Here is a 25,712-nt window from a genome sequence, read left to right as displayed (position 1 = left end):
GCACTATTGTATCTTTATTACTCATCTTTCCAATATTGCAAACTGCAGGTAGTAAAAAAATTAATCAGTCCCCAGACAGTAAATAGATTTATCTCTGTTTCTTTTTCTTTTTTTTTTAATTAAATTTTAAAAATTAGCAAAATTATAACAATGATTCTTTACCATGGCCATAGGGTTTGATTTTGGTTTGGGGGTTTTTTTTACTTTAAGAAGAGAAAGGCTGTTTATATAAAAGAACATACTTATCGTTTCTTACGGCTGTGTGGCACGTGTTTAAAAAAAACAAAAACCTATCATATAATAAATTCTTTCAGGAGTCACTCACAATCGTTGTTTATATTGTACATCAGAAGGGTCTTACAGAGACCTTTGTTAGTTCAAAAACCAACCAATAGCCATGGTGGCAAAAATCTTGCTGAGTCTTTTCAAACCCTTTTCATGTTTTTTTGATGTAAAAAATAACTTCTGAAAGAGGCAGTCATTAAAAACATGCAGCATTTACACAACGTATGATTTTTAAACTTGCCGAAAATGAATAGTCAGGTATGGATGCAGGCTCTTCTGCAAGCTTACCCTGTTGTGTTGACAAAGCACTCTTGAGTTGAAGAAGACCTGGAGAAGCGACACACTGTCAGCGTATGCTTTAGTTCATTTAGATCTGTCATAGACGCTATGTTACTTGAGTTCGGTTACAATTGAGACAAGTGGAAATAAAACATTAAGAAAAAATTGATTTAGGTGTTTTAGTTATTGAGCAAATCTGTCGGCAGCTTAGACCAGCAGGCAGAGAGAGGTAGGAGCTGCTCGCTCTGACGAATATTTTTTTATTATCCCTTCAGTCTAGACCCTACCTCCTGTCCTACAGTCAGTTGAAATTGTGTCATTTAGGAAGCCAAGGTTCACTGCCAGAGTTTGTAGGTCATCTCTGGCAATTCATGGTATTTCAGGTTCAACAGATACGGAGTCCAAACTCCTTCAGAATTCGGTGCATTTTATTCCTGTCCTGGTTTCGGCTGGGATAGAGTTAATTTTCTTCCTAGTAGCTGGTATAGTGCTGTGTTTTGGATTTAGTATGAGAATAATGTTGATAGCACACTGATGTTTTAGTTGTTGCTAAGTAGTGCTTATGCTAGTCAAGGATTTTTCAGCTTCCCATGCTCTGCCAGGTGCACAAGAAGCTGGGAGGGAGCACAGCCAGGGCAGCTGACCCAAACTGGCCAACGGGGTATTCCATACCATATGATGTCATGCTGAGTATATAAACTGGGGGGAGTTCGCTGTGGAGCAGCAATCGCTGCTCAGGGAGTGGCTGGGCACCGGTCGGCAGGTGGTGAGCAATCGCATTGTGCATCACTTATTTTGTATATTCTATCATCATTAATATTATTGTTCTTTTCCCTTCCTTTTCTGTTCTATTAAACTGTCTTTATCTCAATCCATGAATCCCCCATCCCACTGAGGGGAGAGGGGAGTGAGCAAGTGGCTGTGTGGTGTTTGGCTGCCTGCCAGGTTAAACCACAGCAATTCCTTGTCTGTGGAACTCGTAACATCCTCATCCCCATCCAAAGGGACTGGAGCATCTGTCATAGGGGGAGAAGCTGAGGGAGCTGGGTCTGTTTAGCTTTAACAAGATGAGGTATTTATACCGCTCTTACCAGTGGGTATAAATACCTGACTGCAGGGAGTAAAGAAGACAGAACCAGACCTTTCTCAGTGGTGCCGAGGGAAAGGGCAAAAGGCAACGGACACTAACTGAAATACAGAAAAATCTGTTTAGATGTACTCTGATGTGGCCAGGATAGCTACTTGGTGCTATTCTGTCCCTCTCCACTGTATTCTTTTGGGGATTTAGAATACTTTTGCCTGTGTTACCTGAGTCATTCTTAGCAGTCAGGAAATACAAATGTCAACTTTCTGGTTGCTTCTGTTTTATAGTAATAAGAGATACGAATATGTAACTCATTGTTCTTATAACAAATTAACTGAAATTGCTATGGTCCTTTCACTGAGGTGATAATGGATGTTTTGGAAATGTTAGATGTTAAAAGAAGTGAGAAATAATTTTTTGAGGATACTTTCAACATACATCAGAGTTGCAAACCTTAGAACATTCCCTGGGGTATCATCTCATATAGTCAACATAGTAGGAGTCCATGAACCCTTTTCCTGATAACTTGTGAAATACATGTCTTTAAAATTCTACATCCTGAATGGCAGTGCATACTACAAGTTCTTAATCCATGAATGATGGATGCGAGACCGTGTCTGTGCTAAAGAAGCTGTTAGTCTTCTCACACCAATGTATATTATTAAACACCTGTAATCTTCCATAATTTGACATGATAAATCACAACTTTCCAGCATGCAAATGCATCCTTACAAATCATAGAATCATAGAATCATAGAATCATTAAGGTTGGAAAAGACCTCTAAGATCATCGTGTCCAACCGTCAACCCAACACACCATGCCCACTACACCATGTCCCTAAGCGCCTCATCTACACGTCTTTTAAATACTTCCAGGGATGGTGACTCCACCACTTCCCTGGGCAGCCTGTTCCAAGGCCTGACCACTCTTTCAGTAAAGAAATTTCTCCTAATATCCAATCTAAAGTTCTCAAAGTTCTCAATCACCCAGTGCTCAAGCAGTCGTACACTGGGTCAATAGGAAATAGTGATGTTTTTAAAACTCATGTTTTAACTTAGTTTTTTCTGCAGTTTTTTGACTTTAACAATACAAGCATAGTGCAGCAATAACAGCTTTTATACCTGTCTATAAAAATCTCAGTAATGAAATGCTTGGGGAGCTTGGCATTTTCTAAATAACATTATTAACAGCTTTAATTTGGAATTGATGGCATGATGCTACTGGATTGTCCATGATATTCTAGAAACTAAAAGCACAGAAAGTCTAATATAAGTGTTTCAAAAATGAAATAACCTTGAGTCATTCAGATGTCGCAGACTAAATCAAATGCTGCCCTTTTTTTGATGTGCTGGGCTAATTATTTCTACTAATGTAAATGTCAGTGCAATGAACAGTTATTTGCTGTGGCATAACAAATAAATGGCACAGAAATTCTGAGCGTATGAAGAAATTCATCATGTCCTCAACTCTCTATTATATTGCTTCAAGTCAAGGGTTTAGAAAACAATTCAGGTTTGTATTTTTAAAAATGTTTTAAAAGTACTTAAAAATAAAGTAAAAATAAAATTTAAAGGCAGTAAGTATACCTGAATGTATTCTGATTTTTCCTTCTTTTTGAAAGATTCTGAGCTTTAGAGCCTTTACCACCTTCTCTTCATAGCAAATAGTGGTTCTCTACATTTTACTGAACAACCTTTGCTTCATCCTCAGTGACTTTCAACCTAATAAGTATACCTAGATCTACAGCAGTCATTTATTTGAAGTATGTGGGAGGGTGGTGCTGTAGGATGAGGTCCCCCAAATGTCCTTCTGGCTATCTCGCCTCTCCAGTTCTCCCCGGGCATCTCTTGTATGTCCCTGAAGTGCCGCTCCAATGGGCAGCAGTTTTGGCAGGCAGTGGCTGGCCAGCAGCAGTGCAGGACCGACTGGAACTGTCCGTGAGTGGCATCGAGCGGTGAGTGCCCCAGTGGGCAGGGCGGCTGCTGCCCACCCCCACAGCCTGCCACTGCACCCGCTGCAGCTACTGCTCCCCTCCCAGAAAGACTGCCTCCCGGAGAAGGACCCTGAGGAACGTGAGGCCTGGAGGTTCAAAACTATCAGCTGATATTTTCAGGCTATGCAATGCCTGCTTTTGGTATCTTTAGAAGATATCATGGTAGATCCAAATTACTAGGTGCAATACTTTCATTTTATGGTGATGGGAACTTCACAGGTGCTTAAGGACTGTTTTGTACCTATTCACTCTGCATAATACTTATACACAGATCTCAGTTATATTTGGCAGTTCAGATATAAGCCCTTTTTTGTTTTTTAGTCTAACACTGAAGAGATACAGGAAAGGAGAGTCACACAGGCAATGTTCAGAGCTTAAGCATAGAGATGAGATTTTTGGATTTTATACCATTTCTATAGATCAGTCTACCTTATATCAAGCACATCCTTGGGACAAATAATATTTTGGTTTTCATCCCTAATTCCCTCAGCCAGTCACTGCACCAGAATGGATGTTCCTTTTGTGTGGAAGTGGGAGAGCACTTGACTTCAAATTTTGGTGCTGTAGTGCTAAATTTCACTTTGATAGTCTTGTGCTAAAATTTAGCATCAACCGAAAAAGAGGAAATCTTCAAAATAAGTAGTTTTGATGACTGTTCCATCTCTTGGGGAAGAAGCTTCATGAGAATGTCTGTTTTCCTATGCTTGTAACCGCACCAGAACAGAAATTTTGGAAATGGACACCTTGTGATATTGCAGCAGATGTATAATAAACATATAGTGGTATATCTAGTGATACCACACCACTTTAAAAGTTGATCTTACTTTATTCTGATAAAGGAATTAATTTAATTGCTCAGTGGATGCTGATTTTTTTTTTCTTATTGTCTTGTTTGGTCAGTGTAGTTGGTCAGGGCTTAGAGTCTTGAGAGTTACCTGTGTTAGGAGGATGGAAAAAAATAGTAAAATATCTGTTCTACACTGTTTACAAACATTATACAGAATCTTTTATTTCAAGAACAAAGGGGAATCAAACAGTGGTTGTTTTTATGCTTCTCTTGAAACGTCCCTGAAGGTGTCTGATCTCAGTACTCCTTTATCGCTTTTCTTTCCCATGTGCATCTTTTCCTGAGAAGGAACAAGTGCCTATGTTCTAGGTAAGATTATTTCCTAAAATTCATTAAACAATTGGAAGTGGTTGTGCTGCTCAGCATATGATGTTTTTTTAATGCAGTATTTGATGGTATATTGGTGTTTAGTAAAATAACCCTAGAGCTAGTGAGCAAATCCTCAGGCTCAAAGTGAATCTGTAATTCTCTTTTCTCTTTTTTAGAAAGGTGCATTTCCATTGATATATCATCTTCCTTTGCTTGAGTCCCCTCTAATTGTCTGCCTCCGCAGAGTGAAATTAAAAATAAATGAGTTATTCAATAAAGGCACTTGTTTCTGAATTCGAGCTTTCAAATGTCACAGCAGAGAAGCTTTTTTTTCCCCTCTGAGGGATCTAAGAGTCTATGAGTGAATTTTTTGATAATTGTGCTATTTTTTGGGCTTATCATATTCTCTGTAATTGAACCAGATGTTGAGTCTTCTCTAGAGGAGAAGGATTTTCTGAGTCTGTGTAGTACTGTATCAGTCTTGCATCCCAAAAGGTTTGAGGTTAATGTGAAAATGAAATAGTAAGGCAGATGCTGTATGTAATGTTGCTGTAGGTGGGTAATTCCTTTTGGACCGAAACACAAAAAATGTGCAACTCGCAGCTGCATACTATGTGTAACAAATGGTTGGATGATAAATTGTTGTAGGATTTTTTTGACAGCCAGTCAAAATCCAGCCCTTTGTATGCAGAATGATATTTTCTGTTACAATAGTGCTGCAATGATAAAAATAGTTCTTGAGTTCAAAAGGCTAAGGGCTGTAGAGGCAGACTGTGCTATTTGTGGGTGACTTACAGAAATGTTTTGGAGGGGAAAACCCTGAGTATGTTTCAGCTAATGAGCAGTGCTGGTTTCTCATTCCTGATATTGATGTATCACTAAAGAATACATATAAGCATTGCTTCGATCTTAGGGTGAGGTACTGATGGGAGCAGGGGTGTCTGGGCCTTCTCCTTTCTCATAGCTTGGATTCCTCTGGAAAGAAGCCCTACTGCATGTGTTGGAAGGAACCATAATGTTCTCCAGCCATGCTTCCCATTTCTTAGCCCCTCATGTATACCAAGGAGTATTGTTGCCCTTGCAGTTACAGACACATGTAGAACTAAGACTTCATGCCAATCTTGCAGTGTTGCTGCTATTTAAATATATGAGAACCCAGAATGTGCAAATAACACACATGTATTCTCCAGAATACTTTGTCTCCCATGATCTATGGCTTAGTAATTTGCTTAGTCAGAGATTAATAATCCTTGATAATTTTTTCTTTTCTGGGCTGGAACTCAAGTTTATTTGTTTATTTGTTTAAATGTCTAAACTCAATTTTGTGCTGAAGTCATAAAGTATTTTATAACATGAATTTAATCATTTTTAGACTTGCTGCTCATATGTTAGCCCTAAAATGAAGAATTCCTTTTGTTGCCTTCTTTAGCATTTCTACTTATGCAGCGTAGTTAATTTTATTTCAGTTTAGCCCATCAGCTTATGATTAAATATGTGTTCAGCAAAAATTCAGAATCAGAATCTGTTAGCACATTCCATCTTGTGAAGTGACTTCATATTCACCTACTCAGAACTTGTCTTTCTGAGATTGACCGCAGAAGTTGGGATGTGGTTTCTGGGCTATCTGGTGCGTACTTACAAGTAGCAACACTATCTTGGTTATTATTATCTAGCCATTACACCAGATAGTCATAGCCTGTGTATAACAAAACCAGAGTTTCTTCTAGTTTCATACAAAATAGTGTAAATTATCAATGTATTCAAAAAGACAGAGAACTGAGAAAGAAAAGTAGAGATTATGTAAGGAGAAGACAAGGCTAGAATAAGACTATTAAATTATTTTTCCTTTTTTTTTTTCTTTTCCTTCCTTTGCTAACTTGCCAGCTGGAGATGCTTTAGAAATGGGGGCTGGAGGAAGGAGGCATGTGAGCATACTTAGTTGGAGTTTTACAATGGAGCCTTCTAACAGTTTTAAAACATTCCAGAAACTGTGTTTTAAGGTCTTTCAAAATGCAATCTGTTTACCCTTAGGCAGAAGTGAAATGGAGGAACCAGTTTTGTCAAGTGCTTTTGTATCTTGTTAAGCAATATAGCAACATCAAAAAAGAAAAAAAAAATCCTTCAGTTGCTGACAAGGGAGATACTTAGTTGAGGGACTGAAAGCAGTTCTGATTTCTTCAGAGCTATAGAATTTTCACTGCAAAACTCTTGCTCTTTCCAGAGAGTTTGGCTGTGAAACTCTACATCCTTTCCTAAGCCCTATTTCATGCTCACTGCAGACGTAAAACTCCAGTGTGTACACAGGATGAATTTCATGAAGTCCAGTCCCTCTAAGGGCCACAGTGTTCACTCCCCATTGAGATTATGCTGTCTGAATATCATTCTTAGGAAGCCACTTGTGAGGACATTGTGTTTAATTCCCTCCTACATAGAAAGGATGTTCGAGCTGAAAAATCACTATGGTATTGATTTCTCTTAACAGTATGTATTTTGATGGGAGACAGTTAAGGGATTTATTAAAACAACCCTAAGAATCCAAACAAAACCCTCAGTCATTAAACAGGGACTTATGATGGCACCAATACTACGTTTTTGGGTTTGTTTCCTATTTTCTCTTAGGGCAATGTAACCCTTCCTAAATATGAGCCACAGCAAGACTTCAGTTAGCTTTTTGCGTATTGCATAATATTTCGATTTATATTTATTGTTTTGCTAGATTAATTTTAGTGAATGTATTTATTTAACTGTATTATGCTTACGTAGAGGGCCCCCTGGTACATTAGACCTGTAAATGTTATCAGGTAAACTACAAGTAATTAATACTTTTAAGAGTATTGGCATCAAAATGCAAATATGCAACAGGAAACCAGCTGTAAACTCTACTACTCAGCTTTCTTTCAGTGTGCTGCAAACTTGCCATTTAAATCACTGTTTTTAGGGAAAGAAGCCAACACAGGAATAAAGGGTCACAAAAGTAAAGTTTATCCTGCTTTTGATAGTATTGATAGTCTTGAATTTTTGGGACCAAGTGGTTCACACCAGCTGTACCCATACCGACAAGGGATAGAAGTTTAATTGAAGCCAATCTGTCTGGGCCTGACTTTTAAATAGCCAGTTAGAGCTTCAGAGTGGATGATTTTATGAATTTGGGCTCAAGAATCGTGGTTAACTCTGTTGCAGCCTGTGTTCTACATTATGCTTCTGACTTTAAAAAACAAGCTATTATTACTATTAGAACATTAGCATTATTTGAACTCAAGAATTATTGAAATTAATGAGTTCACGTCAAGGACATGAAAGGTTAGATATTTTGATAACATGAAATAGTTTTATCAGGATATCTTCGGTTGTTCTTCAGTTCTTCCAGGTGTGAACCTCTGACTTGTACTATATTAAAACATAAAAACAGAGTGTTTTCTTGGAATATGTTTGCAAAAGTTGTAATAGAGGAATAAACACAGTCTGGATTGCGTTTTGGTGATATGTAACATAAGTTACCTTTAATATCAAAACTAAAAAAGTAGGTCATGCTAGCAGAATGTGATGGATTTTTCTCAGTAATTCAGGGATTTATTGGAGAGCACTGAGCTCACAATACCTTGCCCTGAATATCCAACATTCACAGAAATATCAGCTGACCCAAAGCAGAGGTTTTCTGCATGGATCTTTGTCAGCCAGGATTTCTACCATCCTTTGCTTGAAAGTAACCACCATGCCTGGCATTCCTCAGTTCTTGCCTACAAGTCTGAAAGCCTTCAAACCCCAGTTTTAAGGATGGCTTAGCTACCAGGTCCACATCATGTAGCTTGGCAAACATTTGTCTGTTCTAAAAAGAGAAACTCTAACTAAACTTCACTGAGTATCATTCAGTTTTGTGCTGCCAGCAGTGTAAAATCAGTAAGAGAAGATGGGTGAGTCCAATGTTCGTTGGGTTTATGTATTTCATATATGAAGTTCAGAGCATCACTCTTATATATACATAAGATTTTTGTAGAGCTTTCAATATTTCCTAGAAGAAGGCTGGTCAAATGTTGCTTCCCCGGAACTGCTTTTCAAGTGTGCTTTCACATAACCTTTGATAACTGCATTTGTAACATGCATTATACATATGCCCTTCATTCTGGACAACTTACTGGTTCAAACCTAGAATTAACAGAACTAGAGTTTTCATGTTACTCCTAAGCAGCAATGAATCGCTTCCTCACTTTCTTCAGCACAGATATGGTAGATCATCTTCTTTACTTATCAAAATTTTCTCCACTTCTACCATATTTTTTGTAAATTAAGCATTTAGAAAAAGGCTAACTTTATTTGAAACCTTCTGCAGCTTTGTGCTACTTCCTACAGATTTAAATTTTGTGTACTTCTAATGTACTTCTAATGGTATTTTTCTATTTTATTTTTTATAAAATACCAGTATTTGACAGAAAGAATGAGAAAAAAGAAAAGCTCTAAAAAGATAAATTTGGTTAGAAGTGAAAAGCAGTTCTTAGTTTTACCCAAGAATTTGGAGTCTGGAAAGAGGAAGTCAACTTACCAACTGCATGTTGCATGGGGGTTTTTTGTTGGGTATTTTTTGGGGGTGTGGGTTAGTTTGTTTTTTTCCCCTTATCTCTTACCATGAAGAAAGATCCACAGGATTTGAAAGTGCTTTGAGGGTCTCTTTGCTCTGTGCCTCCGATGCAGTAAGCCTGGCCTTATGTGAATAGCAATAACTCATCATTGGCTATTAAAAGAAAAAAAAAAAAAAAACAACAAACCCCAAAATTAAAGGGGAAATTTGGAAGAGGCTGAGTAACTATAACTCCAATTTTGCACAAGTGATAGTTTAAGGAGAAAATCAAGGTACTTCATGAGTTGAGGCATTTTTTAAACCTGTTCAGTTTTAGTGGTCCCTTTAACTTCTATGAGCTTCTTGCCAAGCAGTCATAGCAGGACACTGCTGGAAAGAGAAATGTTAAGCACAAGTTGTTTGACATAATTCGATTAATTGTTTGTCAAGAACTAAATTCATTGTTTCCTCACACTATTTAGAAAAATAGCTTCATTTACCACAGTAAAGTTTCAATATTTGAATTGGATAAACTGAATGTTTTACTTGCTTGTGCCATATTACGTGTTCTTCTGTAATGATACAAACCATATATGTATGTATATATTTATTTGTTTGTGTTTTTACTGTTTTCACAGACACTTCCATTGGGGCTGGGAGACAGACAGCTCTTTACCTGGACTGATGGCTTGAAAAGGAAGGACTGGCATGATTATGAAAGTATTCAAAAAGATGCTATGCGTTCAGGTATACATAGTTCAGAGCAAATTTAAGTAGTTTATTCATTTCTTCTCCATACGGTTATATTTTCTTTTAAGTCAGCTAAAAAGCATTCCTAACAGCCTTTTTTTGATTGCAGTGTGTCACAAGGACATAATGTTCTGACTGAGGGGTCAGACCAAGCACAAATACCTTATCTCTGAAAATAACCAAACGAAAATAAAAACAATGTGTTTCATGCTAATAGCTATATAATGATTGTACAAGGAAATGGGCAAAAATATTATTAACAAAATATTTTTCAGGTTGAAATCAGTTCTTATATTGTGACCAAATATAAGCAAAAGTGTTGGTTTCCAAAGGGACATATGTTACTACTGAAGCTGAGTTGTCCTTAAATCAGCGGATAAAATCTGAGCCCAGTACCTATAACTGTCAAGAACATCCAAGGTTATGTTAGGAACACACTTTGACCCTTTTACCATTGTCGAACTCGAATTCTTTAGTGTTGCTAAAGCTACTTCACTTCATTCTGACAGTCTAAAATGATTTGAAAATGGGAGCAAATTGTATTTGCAGATGCACTGAAATGCACTTTGTTACAGTGAGTAATGTAATTTTAATGTACCTTCACGTGCTGTATGCCACATGCACAAAGAAAGGTTTGCGTTCCTCCTTCTGTCATCAGAGCATGTTCAGATTTGAATCTTTCTTTTATAATATAATTTACAACTATTCAACATAAGATGAATTAAATTAAAAGGAAGGAAGGGAAACAGCAGTTGAATTGCACCTTAATCAGTGTCTGAAAGTTATTATTTTACAAAGGCCAATCTACTATTATAAAATAAATTATGCTGTCTTGATCCCACTGTCAGAAGACACCAAACACCTCGCCCAAAATACCTCTATAACCAAATCCAGATGACAGATTCATAAGAATTGGTAAATACTTAATTTTGCAGGGGCCTGAACCAGTAAAATATTTCAAGTATAGGTTAATTTTATAAACCGTTTTTCCCTTTCCTTTTGAATCTTTTTGATCACTAACTAAAAAAATTATCTTTACCTCCCACATGTGCTTAGGAGGAAAAATGGTGGGGAGGGGGATGAAGTTATTCTAGGCATCTTGGGAGTTGTCAGATCAATGTTAATTGTGTTCCAAATTGCTAAGTGTAAAATGACAAATATCTAAGAGAGAATGTACAAAATAGAAGCAGCATGTATGTAGAAACATGCACATACGTAGGGAATATCACGTTATCTGGTTAGAATGGACCTTTTTGAGGGATGTGTACTGACGCTTTGGCAATGTACTTTTGATTCCTGAGTATGTAATGTGGACCCTATGTTTTGGAAAATAAACTGTGATACTTATGATTATCTCATGGATAGCTATAGCATTACCAATGTAATGCAAGCCATTGCATAGAGTCAGCTAAGAAATTAGCAAAACATGTTATGTAGCTCTGTAATTCCCAGTCCTACTCCTAACGTTATAACTGTAGTAGAACACCCTAGTATGTGAATATTTTTTCCAGTAAGTTTCTATTCTTGGTAATAATAATACTACATTAACTTAAAATATTTTGAATTATTTATGTTTTTATTGGCTTCCTTGTTGATAGCATTTGCTAGTTTTGACCATTTAAGAAATCTTTTTTAATTATTTCTCTGTCATTATTTTTCATTAGATTAAATTAATTTTTAATTATTATTTTCTTTGAAAATCACAATATAGTAATACAAATGCAAAGCTGGAGTATCTCAGTGGACTCTTTTGGGACATACTATATAATTTCTGCTCCTAATAACAAAACAAAATACAGCTGAAATCAACTTTTAGTTAAAAATCAATCTGAAGGTATGAAAATGACACCAGTGAAAGGACTTGTCAGGACACTTCAGAAAAGGCAGTCAATGCTCGTTACACAGGAAAGAAGAAAGGACTGAAGTCTTTTTGAATTCAGATTAGCTGTTTATCTGTCAAGCTTGCAAATTCCTAAGCACTAGGAATGTGAATTTCATAAATCTAATTATGGAGAGGTGCTAGTTTTTCCATGGCTAATTTTTCTGTTTCAAGGCCAAATATTGTGTTCCCCTTTTATTCCACCAAATTAAAACCGATGTTCCTGAATTTGAGTGGTCTTGCCTCAATGGAAATCATTCAATTATTTTAAAGCTAAAGAGAAAAGCCATTTGCAAGATGTGCAGAAAAATGGTACTATTCCTATTTATTTCAAGTGTTCTAGCTCGTCTTTTTTGGCTCTGAAATTACAATGATCTCGTATATAAATGCTGAAGTGAGCTAATGTTACTTTTGGTTTTGTGGGGCTTTGTTGGACCACCTGAGGTTCAAGTGTATGTTTATGGTGTTTCTACCATTAGTTCACATTCTGTTAGCATGATGATGGTACTTGAGAAGGAGTGAAGTGAGTAATAGAGTGGCAAGGCTTTACATATATAAGCTCCTAATGTAGCAAAAATGCAATTAATATTCAAAGACTCTTGCAGAGACAGAGGCTTCAATATCTGGTATTACTTTTTCAACTTTTCACTTATATGGAATTTGCTCATGGTATAGAAGGTATAGATCCTTCCAAGGTCAGTTCCCTTCAGCTGGAATTATTTGCTGAAGTCCTTTTGAGTGCAAAACACCCATGTGGGCTTCGCGCCTGAGAAAACAAAGGATAGAATCATAGAATCGTTAAGGTTGGAAAAGACCTCTAAGATCATCGTGTCCAACCGTCAACCCAACACCACCATACCCACTAAACCATGTCCCTAAGTGCCTCATCTACACGTCTTTTAAATACTTCCAGGGATGGGGACTCAACCACTTCCCTGGGCAGCCTGTTCCAAGGCCTGACCACTCTTTCAGTAAAGAAATTTCTCCTCATGTCCAATCTAAACCTCCCTTGGCGCAACTTGAGGCCATTTCCTCGCGTCCTATTGCTAGTTACTTGGGAGAAGAGACCAACACCCACCTCACTACAACCTCCTTTCAGGTAGTTGTAGAGCGCGATGAGGTCTCCCCTCAGCCTCCTCTTCTCCAGGCTAAACAACCCCAGTTCCCTCAGCCGCTCCTCATAAGACTTGTGCTCCAGGCCCTTCACCAGCTTCGTTGCCCTTCTCTGGACACGCTCCAGCACCTCCATGTCCTTCTTGTAGTGAGGGGCCCAAAACTGAACACAGGATTCGAGGTGCAGCCTCACCACTGCCAAGTACAGGGGCACGATCACCTCCCTGCTCCTGCTGGCCACACTATTTCTGATACAGGCCAGGATGCCGTTGGCCTTCTTGGCCACCTGGGCACACTGCCGGCTCATGTTCAGCCGGCTGTCAACCAGCACCCCCAGGTCCTTTTCCTCTGGGCAGCTTTCCAGCCACTCTTCCCCAAGCCTGTAGCGTTGCATGGGGTTGTTGTGGCCGAAGTGCAGGACCCGGCACTTGGCCTTGTTGAACCTCATACGGTTGGCCTCAGCCCATCGATCCAGCCTGTCCAGGTCCCTCTGCAGAGCCTGCCTACCCTCGAGCAGATCAACACTCCCACCCAACTTGGTGTCGTCTGCAAACTTACTGAGGGAGCACTCGATCCCCTCGTCCAGATCATTGATAAAGATATTGAACAGGACCGGCCCCAAAACTGAGCCCTGGGGAACACCGCTCGTGACCGGCCGCCAACTGGATTTAACTCCGTTCACCACAACTCTCTGGGCTCGGCCGTCCAGCCAGTTTTTTACCCAGCGAAGAGTGCACCTGCCTAAGTCGTGAGCCGCCAGCTTCTCTAGGAGAATGCCGTGGGAGACAGTGTCAAAGGCTTTACTGAAGTCCAGGCAGACCACATCCACAGCCTTTCCCTCATCCACCAGGCGGGTCACCTGGTCGTAGAAGGAGATCAGGTTGGTCAAGCAGGACCTGCCTTCCATGAGCCTGTGCTGGCTGGGCCTGATCCCCTGGTTGTCCCACACATGGCTCGTGAGCGCCCTCAAAACGAACCGCTCCATAATCTTCCCGGGCACCGAGGTCAGGCTGACTGGCCTGTAGTTCCCCGGATCCTCCTTCTGGCCCTTCTTGTAGATGGGAGTCACATTGGCAAGCCTCCAGTCGTCCGGGACCTCCCCAGTTAACCAGGACTGCTGGTAAATGATGGAGAGTGGCTTGGCAAGCTCCTCCGCCAGCTCCCTCAGTACAGATGCAATCACTCCGCAGCTGCTGCTTAACTGCCACTGTTCCATCAGTGAGGGTCTGCATCTGTCTGGTGTCCACTTGTGCCGCGCATAGTTTTTGTTTAACATTCTTTGATAGCTTAGAGTCCCACTCTGTAGGATATCAGTTTTACAGCAGAAGACACATTAGCTAGTAGATACACGTGTAATCTAAAAACCTGTGATATGTATTCATGGTCGGTATTTCATGGGATGGTGCTTACTTTTGGAAAATACATATCTTGTATGTTAAGAATAGGAGAAGCACATCTGAAGCTGTTTCACATAGCAAAGTCCAGGTAAGCCTCTTCAAACGTGCGTAAGATTACACCTAGTCTTGGACATCAGAATGTCTTTTTTTTAGTGTCCTGGATTGTTACTCTGTTCTCAACGCAAAAGCAATGTACTCTTACTGGATATATATATGTGTGTGTGTGTGTGTGTGTATATTCTACTCCACTGCTAATGACATTACAGAAAGAAATGAGCTCCTTAAGGAGGTACACCAATGTAAGACATCACAGGTGGTACAGCCTGTAGTTAAGGCAGCAGTCTGGGAGTCTGTAAGTTTAAGTGTAATTCCAGTTTTCTCACAAGTATTTCATTTTCTCTGTGGCTCGATTTCTTGGAAAAAGAGAACTCTTTCTGGCTCTGTTAAGAATGTTGTAGGATATTGTTTCTTACTGGTGGAGAAAATGCAAAGCAGTCTTTGGAGTCATAATTCCTTAACAACTAATTTGTCCAACAGCCATATTTTTTCTGTACCCTAGTAAAAAATCTGTAAATTATCATGTGATGTGGGACTGCACTGCTATTAGTTTTGCTTATCACAGCAAGGTCCAATGGGCTACGCACAGGTTTCTCTGAGATATTGCCATGATCTTACTGATACTGTCACACAGATGCACAAAACAGCAATCAGCTCCTACATCTATGCCCCACTGTATCTTGTGTAACAGAATACCTACTGTACAGCCACCACTGAAAGGAAATTATCATCCTCTCCCACTTTGAACCATGTGTCATTTTGATTTAGAAAAGAAAAGAAAAACAAACAACCCAACTCTAGAATCAGCAACCTGCATTTTCTGAAGTTAACTGGACACACAGATGGGTTAAAAATTCCCCACTGACAGATCTTCAGTTGCCATGTGAGTGATTCCTTCATCTCCAGAAATGATGATGCAGTACCGCACAAATGGTTACAATTTAATAAATGATTTCTTAGCAGTCAAATGCAAGGTCAGTGAAACAGATAATTCAGGCCATCCCAGATAGGTCATTTTCTTGCAAAGCTGAAATGACTTGTGAAGTATTTTCTGCCATGAATAAAAAGCCTGAAGTGGTCCTAGCTAGATGTGAAAAGAAATTTATTTACATGATAGCAGTAGAAGTATTATTTAGTCAGTCAATATTGATGGAATGCCCAACCTTTCTTAAGGAAATTATGTATGGATCTTTGCTGAAAAAGAACATTACATTGAAAGCATCATGATGTTTAGTGTTGATGTTTTCCAATTAAGACATCCCAATTATTATTTCAAAATGATGCTTTATCTTGGAACTTGACTGTTTTAGAATCCCCAAAATGGAGTTTTTTTTAAAAAATGAGTTATTTTTAAATCCCCAACATTTTTTTTTCTTTATCTAGAAAATAGGAAATCAGATATTCATGTATTCCTGTTGCTTACCTTACCTGTACAGAACTTTTGAAACTCACAGAGCAGCCAGGTGAGACACAAGAATGATATTGGTCCAGGTGATTGAGACATGAGTCTGTTATGCTTGAGAAGTTTCCCCATACTTATTTGTATTGCTGAAGGTTGTTCTTAAAAAAAAAAAAAAAAAAAAAAAAAGGGACAAACGAAAACATGCCAACAAAAACAACAAAAAACCTAACCACACTGAGACACAGTATTCAAGACATTTGTGCTGGATTTTATGCTTTGGTTTATGTTCTTTAAAAGCCTCACGAAACAGCACCCCTATTTTAAATGTACGTATAAACTGACTAACCAGTGCCTATTGCCTCTGTTATTGGAAGGAACGACTGCGCCTGGATACACTGTTCATTTAGGAAATGCTTTTCTTGCTCTTTTTAAATACTTTGATAAATAACCTTTCATGTAGCCAGATTTGTCATCCTATACCTATTATCATTGTAGGTATTCCATGTTTAAAATTTCTAATTCTGTCTGGAATCTTCATAGGTGACCACTATGATAGAACGATTTTGACAGGTTAATTGTATATTTTTTCTAGGCTATGATGTTTAGTCTTGCTTTTTTATTATGAGTTAGGAAAAGCACCAGAACTACTTCTCTAATACCAATTAATTTGCTGTTCTACTTGCAGCTTATTTCTCTTTCACAAGTTTTTAATGCAGTTTCAATATTTTCAATCTCTCTGAGTGGAAATAAAACTTGCAAAACAGTTCTAAGAATTTTAGGTGGTTAATTTTGATACATGAATGCAAGAAGCCAATAGAGGGAATGTGCTGTTGGGTTGCGGATGCACTAATTGCTATACTGTTTGGTAGAACAATTAGTTGACAGTTATCCAAGCCCTGATTTACTCAAAAGCAGAAAGGAGCATTTAATGACTTATATTAAATATACTGCTCATCAGTACAGAATAGATATAGTGAAATGAAAATTACTTCATTCAGTCATTCCAATCACTTTCATTTTTCTTTGAATATTATTCTGCCATTACCTTAAACCAGTGACTGAAATACGGAAAAAGGAATGCAAAAGTTTACCTTAAAAAAAACAAACAAACAAACAAACAAAAACCAAAAAACCCTTCTTGACTAAACAGTTCTGATAGATACTTTAAAAAGAAAAAAATAGAAGTTTACTTGTTTCCACTTTCTGAAGTAACCAATTAAGTCAATCAGATATTACAATGGAGGGGGTGGGAATGGAATAAGCTAATCAGAGAAACTGACTTATTGGAGCTGATATGTCATGCCATCTTTTTGACAAGAAATCAGCATTTAAACTAAGAGTTGTTTTCTATTAATTTAGTTTCCTCTGGGAATACAACTGATGACATGCCTTGATGAAGAATACACTTAATTTGCATTAAAAAATATAAGAAGTATAAACAAATGCAAATCTTACATCTGTTATCATTTTTGTTTCAGCAAGTAATAAACAATGTCTCATTTGTATCAGAAGAGCATTCTTGCATTGCAGTTCAGAGTTGTCAGTGCACCCTGTGTAAACGCAGCTTCCGTGGTAATAACCTAGGTAGCCACCGGTATGCATATTAGTCCAGCTACAGCACCACTGATTGTATCAGGGTAGTGTAAGTCTGCCTGCATCTCTGGATATAGAGATCCTGGATGCTGAAGCCCTTGATATTGCCATTTATCAGAAACTTGGCAAGTTTCTTCATTTCATCAGAGATTTCCCTACTTCCCTTTGGTTGTCTGGGGAGGGCTCTGAGGACATGTCTATCAAGATGTTCATTTCAGGAGCATGGCAAGTGCTGTGGCACCAGTGGCCACTGATTTTCCAAGCTTTCTGTGTAGAACTAGGAGTCGGAGATCCCTGATCCCATGAGCGATGAGATTCACAGGAGAGAGCCATGAAGGCCTAAGGTGGTAATTCAAAAGCATCCATGAAAAGAAATTCTGTTGATTCCACCTCTATCTTTATGCCCTGGGTAGTGAGACTAAAAGTCCTAGAGAATCAATGTCATTGTTACTCCATGTCTGAAAGTTATTGTAGCTGTTTCCCTCAAGAAATTCTCAGGTGTATGTTCTCATCAATTATGAGTAATAGCAGTAATGATGAATTACAGCCCTTCTCAGGTAAGAGGAAGGATTCAGATGTGTAATTCTTGGGCTTTTAAAGAAGTACAGATTGAATGTTTATATTTAAATATGGTGCTATTTCTGATCATGAAAAGCTATTGCTAACTACAAGTGATAGCTTTCCTATTGTAAAATACTGCAAAAGGGGAATAGAAAAATGGGAACTTTCCAGCTGAGCAGAGCTGATGGAAAACAAAAAATAAGGTTTAATTTCTGAAATTTTTTTTATCAATTCTATTAACGATATTAATAGCCTATAAAGTGATGTAGAAAGATTGCATACTGCAAGTTCCATACTGTTTTTTTGTTTTCATTTCCTGTTTCACATTGTTTTGGAAAGGAAACATTTTGAAAGACTGCTCTTTAAATAATGGTTTTTTTTTTTCTTTATAATGGTTTGGAGATATTTTTGACTGCTTGCATGTATATTCTGAAATTATTATGTTCTGTGAGGGCCATTGAAAATTCAGTGTAATTGAAAGCAAATTTCTGAGACAATGGTAACAGATAAGGAGCTGTGTTTATAGCACTAAATATAAATTTATAAAAACCTTTGTCTTCAAAATAAATTGGTTAAGGAATTGATAAAGTGACTTCTAAGATGTGGCTGTCAATACTTTGATGTTTGACTGTTGAGCCATTTTGCTCCTGTCTGCTAGTAAGATCTCAGAGGAAAAAACTTTTAGAATGTACTGTATCACCCAATAGTTATCCCAGCAGTTATCGAGCCATTTGCACAGTCTTTGTTCCTCCTATTTATATATTTAAATAGGATGTGGAAGCCTTATGTGGAGGGAAGGAAAGAAGGTTTTAATACTTTCCTATATTCAGCATAGTCTTTACCTTTCTGCTTCTTCAAAATGTTATCTTGACCAGGAGAAGGGATTTTAAAGACCTTGACCTTTATATGCCTCAGTGCAGGCATTTCATAAAGATTAGTTCTATAAACAGACAGTATGTTCTATAGTTCCACAAACATTCATACAGATTAGTTCTATAAACAACCTAAACAGAGACATTGAAAAAGAAGTGAACTGTATATGTTTATGACAAAAATGGAAATAGAATGAAACTCTCTATTCTTGGGGTGGAATGTTAAAAAGAAGCAAAAGAATCAAGAGTGCTTTTGTACAGCAATAAAAAGTAGTGAACACCTGAGCTTTGACTTCTATGTGACCTAAAGAAATTGTGCACTGGTAATTTTTTTTCCATCACTTCTGTTTAAGAATTTTTGGCAATAAAGTGCAGTAGAATAATTCCCTCAAACTTCTGTGGTTAATCCTTATCATTTTGAACAGTGCCCATTCTTAAATTCAGAAGAACTTGTCAAAGCAAAGCGTAGTGCCAAAGTGCCTCTAGAAGATATGAGGCAGCATCATACAGATAGCAACATTAAATGTAATTCCCTATTGGTTATGAAAAAATTAGTTCTGTGATACTTATACAGATAAATATAATCAAAGCTGTGCAGGGAAGGAAGCGTATACTAAAATATTGATTTACTTATCCCATATTTCAGATGGGATTATACACTGGGAATGCTGTCAGCATTATATATTAAACAAATTTACTATATTTAATTTAGGCCTCTGAACTTGCAATTCCTTTAGAAAGAATTTGAGAACTCGCAATATAATTGGAAATGTAGTGGTAGCCAAGGTCTCAATAAACAGTCATATCCTAATTGTTCATAGCATTAATCATGAATATGCCTCATGCAGTTTACAATGTATTGTTTTGTAAAAGGGAAAAACGTTTATCAGTTTACCTTAATGTAAGTCTGACATGATTAAAAAATTCTAAAATGTGATGTTAATCATTGTTTGTCAAGGAGATGGCATATAAAGGATGTATAATATGAAAGAGATGGTTACAATCTACTGCAGTTACATAAAGTGTTTCACATATTAAAACACATTTGCTCTGTAAATATAAAGCGCTCTACGCTATGATCTGATTCTACCACTCTTACTCAAGCTTAATGGTCTGGATGTCCTATTGAAAATGGTGAGATCAGTTTGGAGCCAGGTGCCAAGCACAAATAAGGGTATTTTATAGTTTATGAGTGGCTGTAAGTCAGAGCCAAGCTTCCTTTTAAAGCACAATGACTCTGTGGCCTCAGTACTCAGCAAAGATTTGAGGCACTTCTTGTGGTTGAAGTTAACTAGATTCTTCCTCTGTTCTTCCCTGCCTCACCCCCGCCTTTGAAAACTCATCAGTGATACCACTTAAATGTGATTGATAAGCTAATTTTTAAGGACTACCAGAGAGGACAAGGAAGGGGAAACAGAGTTCATAATACATCCCTTTGACTCATATTAATTAGAGCACTGAAAATGATCTTCAGTGTACCCTTCTGTACTGGGCGTTGGCATGTTGATTTTTACCAGGACAGGCAGAAGGAAAATTTTATTTCCAGTAACTCGGCAAGTGTGCTGGTTTTGGCTGGGATAGAGTTACTTTTCTTCACAGTAACTAGTATGGGGCTATGTTCTGGATTTGTGTTGAAAACAGTGTTGATAATACAGGGATGTTTTAGTTACTGCTGAGCAGTGCTTACACAGAGTCAAGGCCTTTTCTGCTCCTCACCCCACCCCACCAGCGAGTAGGCTGGGGGTGCACAAGAAGTTGGGATGGGACGCAGCTGGGACAGCTGACCCCAACTGACCAAAGGAATATTCCATACCATATGACATCATGCTCAGCATATAAAGCTGGGGGAAGAAGAAGGAAGTGGGGGATGTTCAGAGTGATGGCGTGTGTCTTCCCAAGTAACCGTTATGCGTGATGGAGCCCTGCTTTCCTGGAGATGGCTGAACACCTGCCTGCTGATGGGAAGTAGTGGATGAATTCCTTCCTTTTGCTTTCCTTGTGTGTGTGGCTTTTGCTTTCCCTATTAAACTGTCTTTATCTCAACCCACAAGTTTTCTCACTTTTACCCTTCTGATTCTCCCCCCATCCCACCTGGCGGGAGTGAGCGAGCAGCTGTGTGGTGCTTAGTTGCCGGCTGGGGTTAAACCACAACAGCAAGAAACATCTATGACTATACCATAAACCAATGATACGTATTCCAGCTTGAAACTAATGTCCAGATTTCAAGAAGTGCTCTGCTACAAAAATTATTAAAGTTGCTAGTCTTTCATCTTTCTCTATATTTTCATCTGTGGGGGGAAGAGTGGTGTCAAATCCTTAACAGACCAAACTCTCCTCTCTAGTACCTTCTTCCCTTGTATTTGAATGTTGATCTCAATGCTTACACAGTTTTAAAAAGAAAGAGAAACAAACAAGCCAAAGCAAAAATAAAATTTAAAGAAAACACCAAGAAGCAGATGCCATCTGCCAATTAACTTGTGATAATCCCAAGTATATTATTATGCCTTCTGTACCGTGGTGAAGATCTGTCAGTGGATTCACATCAGTATTAGTGATGAAGTGCTGATGTTGGTGAATGTATTTAATCTGTGATACTTGGGACTTTAATAGAGTTGCTGCCTGGAAGTAAGTGAAAAAGAAGGGAAACTTGACTTTAGAAGTTTTGGGCGTTTGGGGGTTTTTTTTGGGCGGGGGGTGTGCATGACAGGAGGTCTCAGCTCAAATCTGTCTTTTAATGTGTCACTTGCGGTCTAGGAAGGTGTTCTGGTTTTGGGCACTGTTAGCACCTTGTTGTCTTTCTCCTTTTGCTTAAAGTTTTTCAGGGCTATCTAAGTGAAATTTGATAGGAGTTCATCTGTAGATACTAGTTTTCTTTTTTTTTTTTTAAGAGAAATATATTTTGTAGTAATTCTGGAAAAAGAATTTTATCTGGATAGTCTTCTAAAACCGTGGCTTATTTGCAGGGAGAGTTTGAAATGAATAAACAGCTGAGAGACCTTCAGACTAGACCTGTCTTTGTGCAGAAGGAGGAGGAGAGCTCTATAGACCATCTAAATTGAGTTGGTTTTCTCTTGTGATAGGTGTAAAAATGATCAAGTTTGTCAGTTCAAGGCAATTACTGCTTGACTCATTGGCACAAAAAACCATCGCTTTCTTTTGTATTTCAGTTTCCACTTGTTGCTTGTTTTCCTATGAAAATCCCAATTCAAAGAAGAAGGGGAAAATGAATCCCAACTAAACTGTGGCAAAAGAGCTGGAACAAGTACTTGACAGCAATTATAGCATATCAAGACCATATTTTTCAGTTCAGAAGCAATGAAAAAAGGGAATTTTTCCTTACTACTTTTGTATCGTCTTTTAAGTTTAAAACATGGAATAAGCTGCTGTCAACTAGCTTTAAAGACTATTTATTTTAAAGATTTAAGGAAGACATTCCTTTGACCTGAATCCATTCCTGTAAGAGGAACTTTAGTTTTAAAGGTTTGCCAAATGATTGACCAAGACACTCTTTTTGGTCTAATCTACACAACACTCGAGGGAATTTGGTATCAGTGTAGTATGCAGGTGCCATATATTACCTGCACGCTAGTCAGTAACCTTGTGTGTTATGGACTTCATCATCTAGAATAACCATGATGATAATCACAAGCACACCATTCCAAAGAAATTAGAAATCGCTTTACACTCTAAAATTCACCAGTTGCTTTTCTTAACATTGCAATTGTTAAGGTTCTTCAAAGATGATATATAATGTATTGCCATATGATACTATCTATGTGCTTCTATTTGACTTGATGTTGTAAACTTAGTCTTTTCATGTATGGAAAATACAGTTTAGCAGAGGATAGTTAAATTCACCAACACAATTTTGGAGTATTTTTTAGCCTTTTGGCCTTCAAAAGGCCAACAAGATGTTTGGATTTAACAACCATTCCTAAAAAAAGCCAATAAATTGTGCCTACTTTCCTGTCATAGCTTTTTTCTTTTCAGGATATGAATTAAGTTCGCAAGTACAAAAATCTAGTATAGTTATCTCAATGCAGTTTATGACTTAAATATGTGTAAGGTGACTTTCCTTTCTTCTCCTTCCTGTTTCCATTAAACAAGCTGACAGAGGAAAATTATTGGACTGGTGAAACGATTTGTCTGACACCTAATCAATATACGTGAAAAGGCAGAGACATATGATTGTTTTGCTCTAATTTGCCTTATAGACACTAGCTCATCAAATGATGCTCTGTAATCACTGCTTCTCAAGGAACACAGCTACCTTTTGGCTGTGGTTATGTGACACAAAGTCGTCTGCTCTCCATGCTTGCAATGGAATGGTATCTGGGAGAATCTGTCCTCCTCCTAACAAAAAGAAAGTAAAAAAAGAAAACCACATTTCTGGGAGTGGCATTTTGTTCTATCAACCTGCATGAAAGTTCTGCTGTCTACAAGCTGGAAACAAACTCTTTTTTTAGGTAATCTTAACTAAAAGGCCTGCAGGTGATGTTGAAATATGAATAGTAAGACTTGCCAGGAAGTTCAATGGAAAAACAAACTAACTTTAATGCTTAGATTAAAAAAAAAAATCAAGATATAATTTTAAATTGCATTACCGGTATTCTTAAAACATGGAGACAGTCTTGCTTTTGGTATTTGTCAATTAATTTACTCTGAAAAGAGGTTTATATTTTTATATTTTTAAATGATAACTAAAGTAATTTCAGGTTACCCTATTTTCAGGTTACTTCTATTTTACATGTTGATTAATTGGATAGCATGTATGTGGTTTGGAAACTTTGGTCAATGTCTGTGAGGCTACTGATGCTTCTAGTTGCTCCTTGCATTATTGTTCCATGGCAGGTTACAAAAGGTGAGACTGATCCTGAAGCACAGTGAATACTGGTGTATAAATCAAGGAAGGAACGGTTTCCAGAGGACAAGATAGCAGACACTAAGATGCCAGTTCCCTTGTCCTCCCACGTCTGTTTTCCTGCTCTTTCGAAGGAAAGGCTATCCTGGTTATTGAAGACTTCAAGTCACTCTTCAGGGATTTTATAGTTGAGAGACTAATCTAATTTTAATATTGTCACGTAAATATTAAAAGAAGCCTCTAAATAAATAACACATTAGTTTATTTGTTTTTTCAATATATTGTGTTCCCAGGTTTTACTAAAGCAGTTATACTGGGAAGAAATCCAAACTTCACATGCTTCAGAATCAAGAGTGAAAGCTGTGAGCTGTTAAAGTTCTACAGGGCTGACATTTTAATTAGCTGCTGTTAATCAGCAAGTTAAGCAAGTTACTAACATACTACAACTTCAATATGGTATTTAAATGACTTTTTTCCCCCAGTTTATACAACCATCAACTTTTTTTAAAGTTTGTAATAAACTGTGATACAGACAGAAACGGTGATGTTTTCAAATGTTTTTTTTTCCTGAGGAATCTGAAGTTTTACATGGAAGTTATGAGACCCTGAGCATTTCTTGGCAATGTCCTATACTCAAGTAACATTTTTTCATTTCGTATCTGTTTTGTTTAGTGGATAATAATTACACAAATATTCTAATAAGGGTACTGATAAAACAATAGATTCTTGGCTACAATTTTAGCCTGCTGGTATAGTTCAGTTCAGACCTATCATTTGAGGGAAGCTTAATGTCACAGCTGTAAGAACTAAGTTCAGGAGCTAAATCCCTGTTTTGAGAAGGTCCTTTAATGATTATCCTTGACGATAGCTGTCTCTCTGAATGCCTGGATGAAGAACAGTTCATGTTTTCAAATGTTTCTTGATCAACTGATACAAACAAAAGGGAAAATGACAGAAGGAAAGGAATTGATTGGAAGGTTTCTCATTGCTTAGTGTAAAACGGAATGTACCTTGTAGGGATGTTTTTTTATTCATTTATTTACTTTTAGCAAAGACTCTTAAAGGCATATTGAAGGATAGATTCTTTCAATAAGCTTAAGTGTATTATTTCATGCATTTTCACAGACCATCTGGATGATTAATCTACTGTAAAGGAAGTGAGCTCATTACTAGTGATTTCTGTGTGACAAGTCTGATTTTAGCAAAAGCATCATGGATTTTGGAAAATGTATTCTGAAAATGTATCTAAAACAAAAAAATCAAGACTCAGAATGAATATCAAAAGTTGAAAACATTTTGAAATGCCAAATGTAACCTTATACAGAAAGTCTTTCTCTATGTGGAGCATCAATTCTTAATCCAGTCCAAGTCCTCTGTCATAATTTCTCTCAATTGTAATAATACACAGTGAGGCTTTTAATTGTTTTAAAGGTGTAGGTTTACTATTTAAGAAAGTACAGGAAAAATGGTTTCAACTGGGATAGAGTTAATGTTCTTCCTAGTAGCTGGTATAGTGCTGTGTTTTGGATTTAGTATGAGAATAATGTTGATAGCACACTGATGTTTTAGTTGTTGCTAAGTAGTGTTTACCCTTAGACAAGGACTTTTCAGCTTCCTATGCTCTGCCAGGTGCACAAGAAGCTGGGAGGGAGCATAGCCAGGACATCTAACCTAAATGGCCATTCCATACCATGTGACATGCTCAGTATATAAACCAGGGGGAGTTGGCCGGGGCGGAGGGCAACCACTGCTCAGGAACTGGCTGGGCATCGGTTGGTGGGGGGTGAGCAATTGTAATAAAAATAACTTAATTTGTATATTCTTTATCATTATTGTTATTATTTCTTCTTCCTTTTCTGTTCTATTAAACTGTCTTT

General features: G+C 37.7%; 1 protein-coding gene across 1 annotated transcript in view; it reads left to right on the top strand.

Annotated features, from left to right (window-relative positions):
• The window catches only part of GALNTL6 (polypeptide N-acetylgalactosaminyltransferase like 6), a 496,893-nt gene that overhangs the window by 169,863 nt on the left and 301,318 nt on the right, over positions 1 to 25,712 (top strand). The window contains exon 2 of the mRNA XM_075149329.1: positions 9,989 to 10,097. Coding sequence (XP_075005430.1) covers positions 9,989 to 10,097 — 109 coding nt within the window. The remainder of the gene's footprint in view (positions 1 to 9,988; positions 10,098 to 25,712) is intronic.

Source organism: Calonectris borealis, chromosome 4, assembly GCF_964195595.1.
Source record: "Calonectris borealis chromosome 4, bCalBor7.hap1.2, whole genome shotgun sequence".
Classification (NCBI taxonomy): domain Eukaryota; kingdom Metazoa; phylum Chordata; class Aves; order Procellariiformes; family Procellariidae; genus Calonectris; species Calonectris borealis.
The sequence above is the reverse complement of the archived record's forward strand: the minus strand, read 5'-3'. Positions and strand labels throughout refer to the sequence as shown.